At 35.5% G+C, this 13,881-nt stretch overlaps 1 protein-coding gene across 1 annotated transcript in view; it reads left to right on the top strand.

The window, feature by feature from the left end:
• Grip75 (gamma-tubulin complex component 4) overlaps positions 1-13,881 on the top strand; it is a 73,058-nt gene that overhangs the window by 24,156 nt on the left and 35,021 nt on the right. The window contains exons 5-7 of the mRNA XM_089255808.1: positions 65-210; positions 9,145-9,201; positions 13,778-13,857. Coding sequence (XP_089111934.1) covers positions 65-210; positions 9,145-9,201; positions 13,778-13,857 — 283 coding nt within the window. The remainder of the gene's footprint in view (positions 1-64; positions 211-9,144; positions 9,202-13,777; positions 13,858-13,881) is intronic.

The following is a 13,881-nucleotide window of genomic DNA, read 5'->3' as shown; positions in this document are numbered from 1 at the left end:
TTCAGCATATAATTTCATAAGAATCATCAGTTTGATAATGGTTTTTTTAATGGAAACATTTCAGGTATTATCCATAAGCTGTATGCTAATGCCCTGGCAAGTGGTATAGATGAAGTTCTGCAACCTTATAAAGCTGATCTATGGCAGCTTGAATTGGAGATTTTAGCTGATCCATGTGTTTCATTAACACATTTTCTTCATTTGGAAAAGGTATGTTGCTGATTTTTATTATATTGTCATAAATGGGAATTCAGATTTGAGGTGAAAAATCAGGCTGGAGTTTGATATTTTTTGAATTCCATTCATTCAAATTTATTGAGAACTAGCTATAATACCCGGCATTGCCCGGGTTTTCTTCAACAAGGCTTTTGGATCATGTGATATCTCCCTCTTTGTTTGACGGACATGCAAACCGTGTCAAAGTTAACCAATATGGCAACTTCCAGCGCAACTCATGAAAGAAACATCTAGATTTAAAGAAATGTAAAAATGAATATTTTTTCTCCTTTTTTAAGGGCGCTAAGTATTTCGATTCCCTGCTCTGCGAACTGAATATTTCAAAAATCTAGAATTCAATGCAATTTTTAAAATTATTGATGTGACAGAAAACCCCACTAAATTTCCGCATTTCTACGCTAAAATCGGCAATTTTAACACTGATTTCTATGAGGATGACTCTTTACCTGCCCCTCAAAGGGATGATGATTATGACGTCTATTCAAAAAGCCTCATTACTGAGAGTATTGAGAATGTGGCAAACCATTAAAAAGGCATAAACTATTATTCATATTCTGGCAGTGTTGAAGAAGTGACAAACCATTGTAAAGGCTTATATACGTCTGAAACGCATTGCTAGGGAACCCCGGTAACCAAAGTAAACGTTCTGAAAGTGATTGTTGAGGCTCAAAAACCATTGTTGCCTGACAGTTTTGTGCTCATTTGGGGCATTTGCCCTGCTCTGAGAAAATTTTAACGTTGCCAATCATTCAAGTCGGGTCCCATTTGGTATACATGCAAAATTTTGCAACGATTGATCTAAAATTGTAGATTTGTATAGAGAACACACACACAGACAGAAAATCAATTATATATATATAGATTATAGTGAAATCATACAGTGATTCATATACAGTGAAACCTCCCAACAATGGTTCCCTAATGGGACCAAAAAATTTGGCTGTTATTGGGATGTTATCATTGTCAAGCATTTCAGCAGTTCTGAAAAAATTTGAATTTTTTAATGCACCCAAAATTGTAGCAATCCATACCATAACTTAATTAAAAGAAGTTGTTTTATAGCATATGACATTTACTTTGAATTGAAGATGCATACATTTTGCACAAAAGTCTCTAATCTGTGATTGGACACTTTTTATTCTGTTAATTCAATTCAAAAAACAAATTGTTAAATTCTTAAATGAATGACAACCATAGTTTTATTGACAGTGTATTCTACATTTAAGTATTTTAGTTTATTTTTCTTAATTTTACCCAACTTTTGGTTGCTACATTGTAAACCGGTTTTTTAAGGAAAATCTCACTCATCACACCGGCTACGTAACTATAACACGAGTTAATAGTGTGAACAATAAGTTAAGACCTATGATACACATTTTCGTAGGTTTTTTTCAGGATTACTTCTTTATATGAACAGGCTTCTCTTGCTTGTAGTACTCCCTCCCTATGTAGTAGGGTGCATCACGAAAAACTTTTTTTTAAAATTCTAAATTTCAAGTCGATAAAAAGGTGTCACTATGGTCACATATTTACCACAAAAAATTTCAGTGAAATTGAAAAATATTTAGGTCTCCCGGGATGGGCCTAAAGTTTAATTTTTTTTGTCAAAAATGTAGATTTTAAATTTTTTTAGAAACAAATATAAAGCAAATTTCTGTTTTCAAGTACAAAAATGTAAAGCTTATAATATTAGCTAACAGTAAAAAAAAATCCTAACTATCATGTTTACGATATTTCACCCTTTCCTGAAAAACCTTTGATTTATCAGTTACCACTGCCTGATTTTCTGGCATTATAACATTTAAATCCTGCAAAAGAGCACTTGCTAGCTGAGCTCCTGCTCTACTACTGTGCTAGACTATACTGTCTGTACCTAGACTATAAATAAAGCAATTGAAATCAACCTAAAGGATGGGGGGTTAAAAATAAAAAAATATGCTTGTATGGTAAAAAAATTAAGGTTTTCATGTAGATTCCGGGAGACCTAAATGTTACATGACAGTTATGATTTTTTTTACTGTTAACTAATATTCTAAGCTTTACATTTTTGTACTTGAAAACAGAAATTTGCTTTATATTTATGTTTCTAAAAAAAATTTGAAATCTAAATTTTTGACAAAAAAAAATTAAACTTTAGGCCCATCCCAGGAGACCTAAATATTTTTCAATTTCACTGAATTTTTTTTGCCAAACATGTGACCATAGTGAAAACTTTTTATCGACTTGAAATTTTTGAATTTCAAAAAAAAATTTACGCCCTACTCTGTAGCCACGTAAATCTGGATTCAAAATACAACTTGTTTTGGTAAAAATCGTGGTACTTTTATGAAGAAAAATTTTTAGTAGGTCCACTTGATTTTACATTTGCAAGGTTCAAGGAAAGAAAAACTCCTTCAGAGCAAATTTTAAGGGTTTTTTTTTCTCATGATATGTCTGATTTTTCTTTCATTTTCATGATTAAAAGGCTTTATAGATAAAAGAACAAAAGTGTCCTAAAGTATGTCATAACCACATCCTTGATCACTCCAGATGGCTGCGATATCATTGGAAATCTGAGAAAATCGTAGATATTGAAAGTGTGTGATAATTAAATAGAATTATGGAACTTTGTCCCCATACTGTGTAGCAGACCTGTAGTGAATTTCACACCTCTAGTACACCCTCAGAGATTCCAATTGAAGAGATTTTCTCAGTTCTTTGTTCCTCCTTGATGCACACTTTCTTCCTTTCAAATGAACACAACTCCTGTGTATCACCATCTATGGGCAATTTGCTACTTAGTGAGTTGCGCCAGAAATGTAAGTATGTGTGCACTTAATCCTGAGTGCATATCTAGTGTTGTGTAGTGCTGCCATCTATATTTAAGAAGTGAAGTGTAATGATTGAATTACAGTTGTACCATTTGCAGATCTGTTGCTCTCTGTGGCGATAAAATCTTGATGCATACTACTGACAATATAGCCACGTTAACACAAACAAAAGCAAATAAAATGACACTATCAAGGTCAAGCTTTGATAACTAATGACAGTAGAGCATCACAACTACATGCATGAGTAGACAACAATGTGACATCTAAATATGTGGCATGACGAGAGTGTGGAAAATAGTTGATTTCACTCTTAGAGCCCATTTCTAAAAATAAGTCACAATAGACAGGGTTCGCACATCCTTACAAACTCCTTAAAAACTCCTAACTTTTCATTTCCCTCTGGAAAGGCCCTTATAACTCCTTACTTTTTGCAGCCACGCCTGAAAAAGTCTTTTTTTTTTTCTCTGAAGGGATTATCTTTTTTAGAATAGGTGTTCCCCACGGTGATGAATAGCATTGCCTAAAAAAATAAGAGGAAGCTTCCCCCCAATATAAAGAGGAAGAAAAGATTTTTAAAAAAACCGCGCTCTCCCTTTATAATAGGAAATGTGAAAGCAGGGGATGGGATTGGAACATCCAATGGTTGTGCATACCTGCCAACCGTTACGATTTTGTCGTATTTAGTAAATTAATACGATTATACGCTTTTGCTTCTAAAAATGTGATTTTTTACCGAATCGCTAGTTTTGACGTGTTTTCCTACCTATGTCGCAAACTGGTCAGCGTTGGAAATCGATGGTCCGTAGAACGACATCACTCCACTGAACCAGTAGCCGAAAATTCCCCCATGCCCAGTGGTGAGAAAGTTTTTACTTATGTGGCGAAACGATGTCTCGAACCTCCTATATTACGCAGTATACTGAGTGCAAACCTCGCAGCTTTCCTATTTATCCTACTATTTTCCTACTTTCGCCGCAATCGTCTTCTTTTTTACCACAATTCTCTCCTACTGTTCCTATTTTATCCCTCCTTCCTATTTGCTTACAGCCAATATCTCACTACGAAAATTCTGAGAAACCGCAAAATGTCACTGCTTTCCGTAGTTTTTTTGACGTGTTTTATTCACATTACAACTCGCTACTGAAAAAGAAAGGAAAAAAAATTTAGAGTAAGGGACGACGACAAGCGTATCTTTTCGCCGCCGCGCCTTAAAATGCTAAAAACTGAAGTCCAGTGGGGAAAGCGAATCTGTTTTGCAGATTGGTTGCCGTAAATAAAAAGGCAAAAAAAAAAAAGAAGAGGTACAGGCTCTATCCACACACAAGATTCCATGAGAGAGAATGGGTTTATCTCTCCTGGGATCCCGTAACGAGCGTTCATCCCTGAAGCCAGGTTTTCCTAGGAGTAGGCTTTTTGCGCCGCGTGAACCTAACTGGATCATTTCGTGTCGGCAGAAATGAGTTACATAATGGCGTTACGCATTTGCGTTTTCCAAGCGTGGCGCATCGGCTCAGGATGGCTATATAGTATATGACCCTGGCGTCATCTACTCTATCGGCTGCATGCTCCGGTTTAAAGGGAAGAGACACAACACCAAAATGAAGGGAAGATCGCTGAAACGCGCGGCACACAACGCTTAACTCACTAGAAGCAGTCTGCCAATCACGCCCGATGTAAAGCGCTGTCGTGAGCCGTATTGCGCTCTATAGGAAAACAGTCGTACTGCTTTTCATATTGATGAATAGACGGCGTGTAGCGCTGGGTGATTCACGTTGCGCACGGCATAGAAAACCTGCTAGTAAAACCCGGCTTCTAAAAGTGACAGCCTGAGCCACGTCTGGTTTTACAGGAGGGGAGGGGGGAGGACGAGCCGATCAGCCGCTATAGCTGAACCCACTTTTTTTAACCTTTTAACCTTCTGAAAATAACTTTCGGGTATCTTTATGTTAGGGGTCATTCAAGTATTACGTCAGCATGGATGGGGGATTTTCGATTTGCTGACTTGATGACGTGGAGGGGGGGGGGGTTGGATGATTCTTACGTCATCAACCACCCTTTATAAAAAATATGAAATATTCTTAATGGCGCCTTACTCGGTGCGTGAAAAACGAGTAAAACTTTTATCTAGTTTGTGGGCACCTGAACTAACATTCTCCCTATTGAGTCCCCTACAGAGCCACTCTAGTGATCTTCAAATACTTAGCGGATCCAAATGCTCTGGAGCTGTGCCGCGGGTCATATAAGTGATCCGTGATTATGCCGCAGATCATTGCATTTTTAATTGGGTTGCTGTATTTTTGAAACATATGACATCCATATTTTTATGGGCATCTTTTTATCAGCCACCTCGTTGGGCATTTTGCCTGTTGTGGCGTTGTATTTGTATCTCTCTCTGGCAGAAGTGGCCACAGCTCAAGCAAGATAAAAACAAAATTTATTGCAAACTCAATACATCACTTCCGATTTCTTTAAATCATTTTAATACTATATACTACTGCAACTCTCTCTCTTCTTTCTTACTACACTTCTCAATACCTAATCTTGATCATCATGCTCTGTTCTGTTCAAATTTGTGTTCTCTTGTCGCTTGTTACTCGTGCGTACAGTCACGGCATATCTCTTTCTTTTCAGCTGAAATTGCTACCCATCATACCCTTTATTCTGAAAGTTGAAGTCTTGGAAACATTGAAAAAGAAATTAAATGAAAATCAATTCACAAGTGGGCTTCTTTTGTTTTTCTGTGGGCTTCTTTTATTGTCTAGTGGTGCAATTTTTTTTTCGGAGGGGGCGTGGCCCCATGACACCTTAAAAACTCCTTACTTTTCATTTTGAAAATTTTATATGAGCCCTGAAGAGTTGCTGCAAATACAAATAATTTTGTAAGAAAAATCTTTGTTGGCTGTGGTTTTTATTTTGAATAATTGGAGGGGGAATGAATATCACTTTTATAATTTTTATAATTTATGTGATGCTGTTATGAGTTATATTTTTGACTAACACTTGAAGGTTTTAGAACACTTTGGTGATGACAGAAAGCATGTACGTGGATTGATTATTTTATGAATTCTTATGATGTCGGGTAACAAATCAAAACTTGTAATTTTTGAACCACTTCTACATCTATATTTTTGAGAAGAGGGAAAGTTTGTTTGCAAATTCAAAATAAATTTGCATATGTGCCCCGCCCTTTTTTTTTTGCTGTAAAACTTGTAAGTTATGAAGTTTGCCATGACTCCTTAAAAACTGCTTGAAACTCCTTAAAAAGTCCTTAAAAACTCCTTACTTTTCATTTTGAAAATTTTGTATGAACCCTGAATAGAGTAAATATATATAGATTGTCCCATAAAATTTGTAAATACTTTAAAAAATTCATAAAAAATTGAAGAAATTGGTATACAATTGATTCCAGTTTTAAAGAATACTGTCATAGCTAAAATCTTGTACAACAAAAACTTTTCTTATCCCTCAGATAAGTTCACTTAGAAAAAATGTAAAAATCTGGAATTCCTTTATAACAAATTGATTTTTCGATCTCTTGGAGTTCATTATAAGAGGATTTGACGTATTTGAATGTGGTTTTCAAAAAGTTATTCTGACGAAAGGGGATTTTTTTTCGGTACAGAAAACATGGTTCAAATTCGTGTTGATAGAGGGTGCTGATTGGAAGTCCAGCATGAGGGATTAAGCTTGGGCCTTTTTTCAATCTCTTTCTGTTCAAAATTTTCATAAAGCTTCAGCCGGTGATTTGAGGCTGAGGTTGAACAACTTCAATAGTGCTTTATCCACCAATGCCAACATCACTATGAAAACCTTATATAAACGCCAGTAACAGGAAAATTCAGAAATCAGTTGTTAATCATACACCTTCCATTTTATAGGCCTTTGATCCGCATATTTCCATTGATTTGCTTTCGTGTAGCACCTTCTATTAATAAAGCAATAAAACTAAATTTTTTTTCTGTACCAAAAAAATCCCCCTTTGTGAGAATAAACAAGATGGCATTCACAGATGGCATTCAAATATACAAATTTTTCAATGTTTATGGAATTTCAAACTATTTATGATGTAGTGACCGATCATAAACAATGCCCTGTGATGTCACGTTTTCCCGTTGTAGCATTTTTCGCCTTGCGGTGGATGGTAACCTAGCAACGGATCGCCAGAGAGTTTTCGAACGTTTTAGTGAGTTGATTGTATTTCCTCGTAGAGTATGGATGTTGCGTATAACTTGTCCGTGTGTGTAAATAAAATGTTCATGTCTTTAAAAATGAAATTTACATCTTCTCATTGCCGTCGCCTTTAATGAAATTATGGAATACCCTGTGTATAAGGAAGAAATTTTGCAAAAAATTTTCACATTTCTGTTAATGCACTCTACTTTGAAAATTATTTCTCCAAATTAAATTTTTATGATCAAATAAATTGATAACCCAACTTACCCCAATAAAAGTTTGGCCACAGTGGGAAACGGTACAAATATTCAATCATTACACTCTTTCACAATTTGTAATATAGATGGCAGCACTGAAAATTCAAGCACGACACTAGATACACACTCAGACTGTTAGCTACCTACACACACTTCTTGCACAACTCAATCGGTAATAATTTGTCCATGGGGATAGACCGAAGTTGTGCTCAGTTTGAAAGAAAGTAAGTACCATATATACCCTTGTATAAGCCGACCCCCCCCCCCCCCCCATTGCTTCAGGACCACCAAAATCGCAATAAATTGAAAACCAGTGTATGAGCTGATCCCCAATAATCAGTGCATTTTAGAAGGAAAAAATCAAATTTTCATGTAATAAAAGTTATAATGGAAAAAAAAAAAAAGAGTAAACTTTCTAATCCATATCATCTTATGATTCTCAGATCTCTATATTGAACGCTAATACAGTATGGCGTCTTCGTTTTCATTTTCAACTGTGCTGTCATCACCATTGTCACTTTCAAAGAGGATGTCATCTTCAGTTCTGTCCATACAACACTTATACACTGATACATTTTTTAAAGGATTTTATGATGATTTCAGTGGAAACAGAATTCCATGTTTTGTGCACCCACTGGCACACTAGGCCAATGTCGAGTTTCTTTAAGGCAGAATTTTCATTGTTTTTATCTTCAGAACTCATTCATTTGGCTCATAAATTCTGAAATAATCTTTAGAAGGCTTGTTAAGGCTCGTATCTAAAAGCTTTTAAATTAACGTTGGTCCACCGGAGTATCAAAGCCAATGACATTTTTGATTTTTTTGCTCTGGCTTTAACATCATCTGTTCTCAACAGTTTGAACGTAGCTACAAAAATCACTTTACTGATTATTAACGTCATCTAAATTAGCCCAATGAGATCTCAGATCTTCAAGCTAGCGGTGCTGAGGCCATGTAGCTACATGATTTGGTGAAGTGGGGGTCAATATTTTCTCCTCAAAAACACCCGTTATAAGCCCAATCCCCCCATCCCAAATTAAGGAACAAATTTTTCATTAAGAAAACTCAGCTTATACGCGAGTATATACAGTAATTAATACTCCTAACTTATGTCCCTCAACTTAAATCACCCTACATCTAAACCGTCCCATCTTAACATTATTTTTTTCCCACAAAAGTTGCATTGAACAGATGAATTGATAAGAAATAATAGAATGTCCATATGAAACATAATTTTTCCCCATAGTTTTTAGCCATCCTGTTTTTTTTATACCAGTGATTCAGCATTGACAAATAAATACAATAAATTATGATTTTTAAATACAATGGATTATTGTATTTTATGTATAATTTGATGAAGCCTGGTTGTCTCATTATTTTAATAATATATTTGTGAAAAAATTTAACTTGACTTATGTGTGTCCTTAGTCTTAGAAAAAATTATTGGCGTAAGTCAGGGTACCATTGTATGTTAATATGGTTACTTGGCATTTTTTAGGTATTGCTTTACTATGCATAATTTTAATTTATAGTTAACCACTTTATAGTTATAATTTATGAAGCACTTTTTTCTTCTTTGTGCAGTATTTTTATTCTGATAGAATTTATTTCCATGCGTGTTTTTTTACAAATCGTTTGAAAATATTATTACTATTTTATATCCATAGTACTTGCCACTGTTCCAGCAACTGACTGATCTGATAGACGTGCTGGAAAAGAAAAAGGTGAGTTTAAATTTTATTTCTGCAGTTATATGCATTATCATTGACATTGATTAGTAATCATTAATTAGTAATTAATCGAATATTTTTTGTGACCATATAATATTAGTAGATGCTATAAAAATATTTTTTATTTTTATTATTTTACTCACCTATTTGGTAAATGTAAACAGATATAGGAAAAGGTTAAAAAAATTAAGGCTGCCCGCTTCAAGCAATTTAATATGCTGAACATGATAGCCAAAGCCTTTAATATCTTCACTTGGGTCTTGTTGTTCTGGTTTTTTTTGAATCGGTTATTTTTGGTTATTATTGACTGATTTAAAAACTAAAATTTCAATTATACCATGCACATTGTTTTCCTAGAAACTCCTCTCGAATGACACTTGTGAAGAGATGAGCTGATGTTTCCAAGAATACGAAAACTACTGCTCATAGTGGAGACAATACATTTTGGTCATCTTCTTGATTAGATTCAACAAAAACTGATGATTTCAGTTTAAAATTGAGTTTGATGGGAGTTCTAAAACACCCATCAAATGCAATTTGAAACTGAAATCATCAGTTTTTGTTGAATCTATTTGATCAAAATATTGATTCAAATACTTTAGATATGGTTATGCATCCAAAATAATCTATATACAATATGATTTATAGGACATATCTAATCATTTTTTTCAAAAAAATCTGCGGTTATGACAGTAAAAATTTACATCTGTGGCTACTGACAAGCATAATTTATATAATTTGCTGTGGATTCCTCTTCATGTAATGCTCACTGAAACAAAGGTCATAAGTGAGATGGCCTGGGTGGTCCTTGTTTGCATATCCTCCCCCTCCTCCCCATTCAATATTTATATTTCTCTTATTTACATCTGACCCACCCAAATGAGTGAACTCAACTCGATAATACTGTTGCTGGATCACCTACACTTTCTCACTCATCGACGATCTGTCAGCAACTGGTGGCTTCTGCAGGCAGGAAAAAATTCAAACATGTGCATTGGGATTGCCTATGTGCATTCAAATACAAATACCAATACAAATACAACGCCACAACAGACAAAATGCCCAACGAGGTGGCTGATAAAAAGATGCCCATAAAAATATGGATGTCACATATTTCAAAAATACAGCAACCCAATTAAAAATGCAATTAACACAAATTATAAACAATATATACACATGATAAAATATTATACAATGCCCATAAAGAATACTTATGGTTGTCTTATTCTAAGAATGGATAGCTTCTCGATTTACCCCAACATGTTTATCGTATTTCTTTTTAAACGTGTCAATTGTGTTACAATTTACTACCTCTCCGGGGATAAGCTATTCCATTTATTAACAACCCTATTAGAGAACATTCCCTGCGACACCATAACCTTGCATTGTCCCTCACCAATCGATACTGGTGTCCCCTTGTAAAAGCAGTCGATTGGCGGTGTACTAAAAGTTCATGGTCCATCCTATCCATCCCATTGAAAATTTTGAACACTTCGATCATATCTCCTCGACACCTGCGTTCATCCAATGTAAACATATTCAAAAAATGAAGTCTCTCTTCATAACTCAAGCCCTGTGTGCCAATAAGGAGACGCGTAGCTCTTCTCTGCACCCCTTCAACCAAGTCTATGTCCCTCTGTAGGTATGGTCTCCAAAACCTTACAGCATACTCCAGTCCAGGACGAACTAAGCCTTGAAAAAGCGGAAGAATGACTTTAGGAGAACGGGAAGAGACCTTTTTGAAAATGAGACCAAGCATTCTATTCGCTTTTTTGACCACCGCTGAACAATGTTCAGAAAACTTAAGTCGCTCCTCAATGAGAATTCCCAAGTCGCTCGTCAATGAGAATTCCCAAGTCGGTGACCCTAGTTGCATCCGGGATAGTGACACCATTCAACTCGTAAGAGAACCATGGGTTGTTCGAACCAAAATGAGCGACCATGCTCTTATCTACGCTGAACGTCATGCTCCATTCATTTGCCCATGCTGCAATCCTGTTTAAGTTGGTCTGGAGCAACTCCCTATCGCTTTCATTCCCGATCATTCAACAACACTTGCTTTCCTAGCTCCATTGGTTTATGCGTGGGAAAATATGGTAGATATTTTTTGACCAAACCTCATATTTGTAACTCCATACTTCTGTGACTGAATCAAAGGCATATTGGATTTGAGAAAAATAATTGAGAACAACAAAAGGCCATATGATCTCTGAAGTGCTTGATGTACATGGAAACTTACATAAACAGTTTACAATGATTCGTAGCTTAATTGGGTGTTCTTTACTAACTTTTAATTTATAATAAAATTCTAATAGATTCTCAAAAATTGTATATCAATGTAGTTTATGTTAACCATCATCTTTATAAATTTTCATAGCTTAAATACTTATTCTGAATTAATAAAAATAATTGTAGTGTTATTAATATGGTCTCATTGCACTTTGCCATTTTTGAAGATTGTATCTAAATGAAATACATCAATATATAGGATATTGAATCATGTTTTCATGGATCCTATAGACTACTAAACCACACATACACCTCGTCCACTCTTGTGCGGAATTTCTAACAAATTTGTGCATTGTACCATTTCAGATCGCCAGCATCCTGGTTGATCCCTCAAAATTAAATGTATCGGTTTTTTTAGCGATACATTCCCAGTTAATTTTTGTGTTTCCCAATGTAAGTTCATTAGACAGATGACAACAATAATATGACAAAGCAATTTTCCACTTATAACATTTATTCACCAAAATGTTAACTAAAATTTGCTACACAACACTTTCTTCTCACTTAAATATCACAGTAAGTTAAATTTTTACAGTTTTGTCATTAATTAGTTTGACAATTAGATAGATCTCACCATTTCTGGGTGTCAACATCTCTGACTATACGATCACAGATTCGCCACTTATAGTACTAGTCCAAACACCAATGTAGGAGCAACCGGAAAGTGGAGGTGAAGGGTCTGAGGAAGACGTCGGCTGGTGTGTATCCCCCTTTGGCCATTCAAGATGACCTATATGAGGAAATTCTGGTCAGACTATAAGCCCATAAGGCGATGAACAAGAGGAGAGACAATGTGACCAGGACGATGTCGAATCACACTGAGAGGCATCCGTTCTGGCTACCAGTGAAACCATAAGGCGATGAGTAGGTAGAGAGGCGATGTGACCAGGATGATATCGAAGCAAACTGAATGGCATCTAGTCAGGTTACTGGCCAAACCATAAGGTGACGAGCAAGTGAAGAGATGAAGTGACTAGGATAGTGCTGAAGCATGCTGTGAAACATTCAGTACATGGTGATGGATGAGACATTACCCGACATTCACCTCACTGGGTGAAACACCTTCGTAAAGATGAGTGCTTTAACAAAATAAATCTGAGTGCAATATGTAGCACACCGCTGGTATTTAAAGAGAAAACATTCCCATCATGCACTATGACAGGACCCAATCAAAAGAACGAATCACCAGCACTGAAATCAACATAAAGTTCTTTGACAGACAAGTTCTCATTTACATAAAACAAGACAAAAATAACACTGCAAAATTATGCAATACGGAATCTGGCAACATTCGAAATGGAAACATGATAGCCGATTGATGGCACACGATTCCATGGATCGATCCCCAGAGGTAAAACAATAAAATAAATATAATAAAATCACTAGATTTAAGGACTATTTTTGGGGGCCTAAAGTAATGTTACAACATGTTGGAATGCTCATGTCCATGTTGCATACGTAAGTTTGTTTCTGTGTAATTAGGGTTACCAACCATCCTCTTTTAAGAGGACATGTCCTCCTTGTTGATGTCATTTCAAATGTCCTTCTATGTTTCGGAAAATTCACCCTTTTGTCCTTTTTTTCAGGTTTCCTGAATTATTTTTCCTTCTTTTCTCCACTTTGAAACATATATTTCTTTATTGGTATGAGTGTTTTTTTCCCACACGCATTCACCAAAAGTTGTCAAAATTCCCAGATTTTTTTGTTTCTACTTTTTTTAATGGTTCTGTTTTTGAGTTGGGAAAAGTTATTGTTGTGGCTGGTTTTATTGGTTGGAATAGTGACGTCATCTAATGGGAAATTTAAAGATAAATGACGTCATTAAGCGCACGTGCTCAGGCATCCTCCTTCTGCAGTTTGCGAATCCGGTAACCACGTGTAATACTTTTTATGTGTAGTGCTGCCATAATTTTTTTTACTACTAGTGAAGTGTAATGAATGAAGATTTTACCGTTGTAGGCCGATTGCTCTCTGTGGTGAAATTTTTCAACAGGGAGATCAGCTAGCATTCGTGCTTCGAAGTTGGGAACCACAGAGAATACTGTGTGCTACTAAAAATCAGATTTCTTTGATGCAAATATTGGATGGGTTTTTAAATTTTTTTTTATAAAATAAGCAAAGGTTTTGAAATCAGTTATTTTGCAATTTCTGAAATAAATGAGTTTATTATATAGGTATATTTGCCTGCCACGAATTAACTAATTTTTCAACTCAGTGAATTCCAGCCAATAAAAAGTACATACGAGATTTTGTCTACTTACTATTGTCTTTTTTATTCCAGCCTCATGGGTGCCAAATTTTGGACATCGTTTATGAAGCTTGTAATTGTGGAGTAGCATTAGTTGAGGCATGCATGCAAAGGTAAAATCCCTTAAATTAGTCATG

This window comes from Pholcus phalangioides, unplaced genomic scaffold, assembly GCF_987345545.1.
Source record: "Pholcus phalangioides strain wild (caught in Gottingen) unplaced genomic scaffold, Ppha-v1.0 ptg000172l_1, whole genome shotgun sequence".
Taxonomy (NCBI): domain Eukaryota; kingdom Metazoa; phylum Arthropoda; class Arachnida; order Araneae; family Pholcidae; genus Pholcus; species Pholcus phalangioides.
This window is presented reverse-complemented; position numbering and strand designations above follow the sequence as displayed.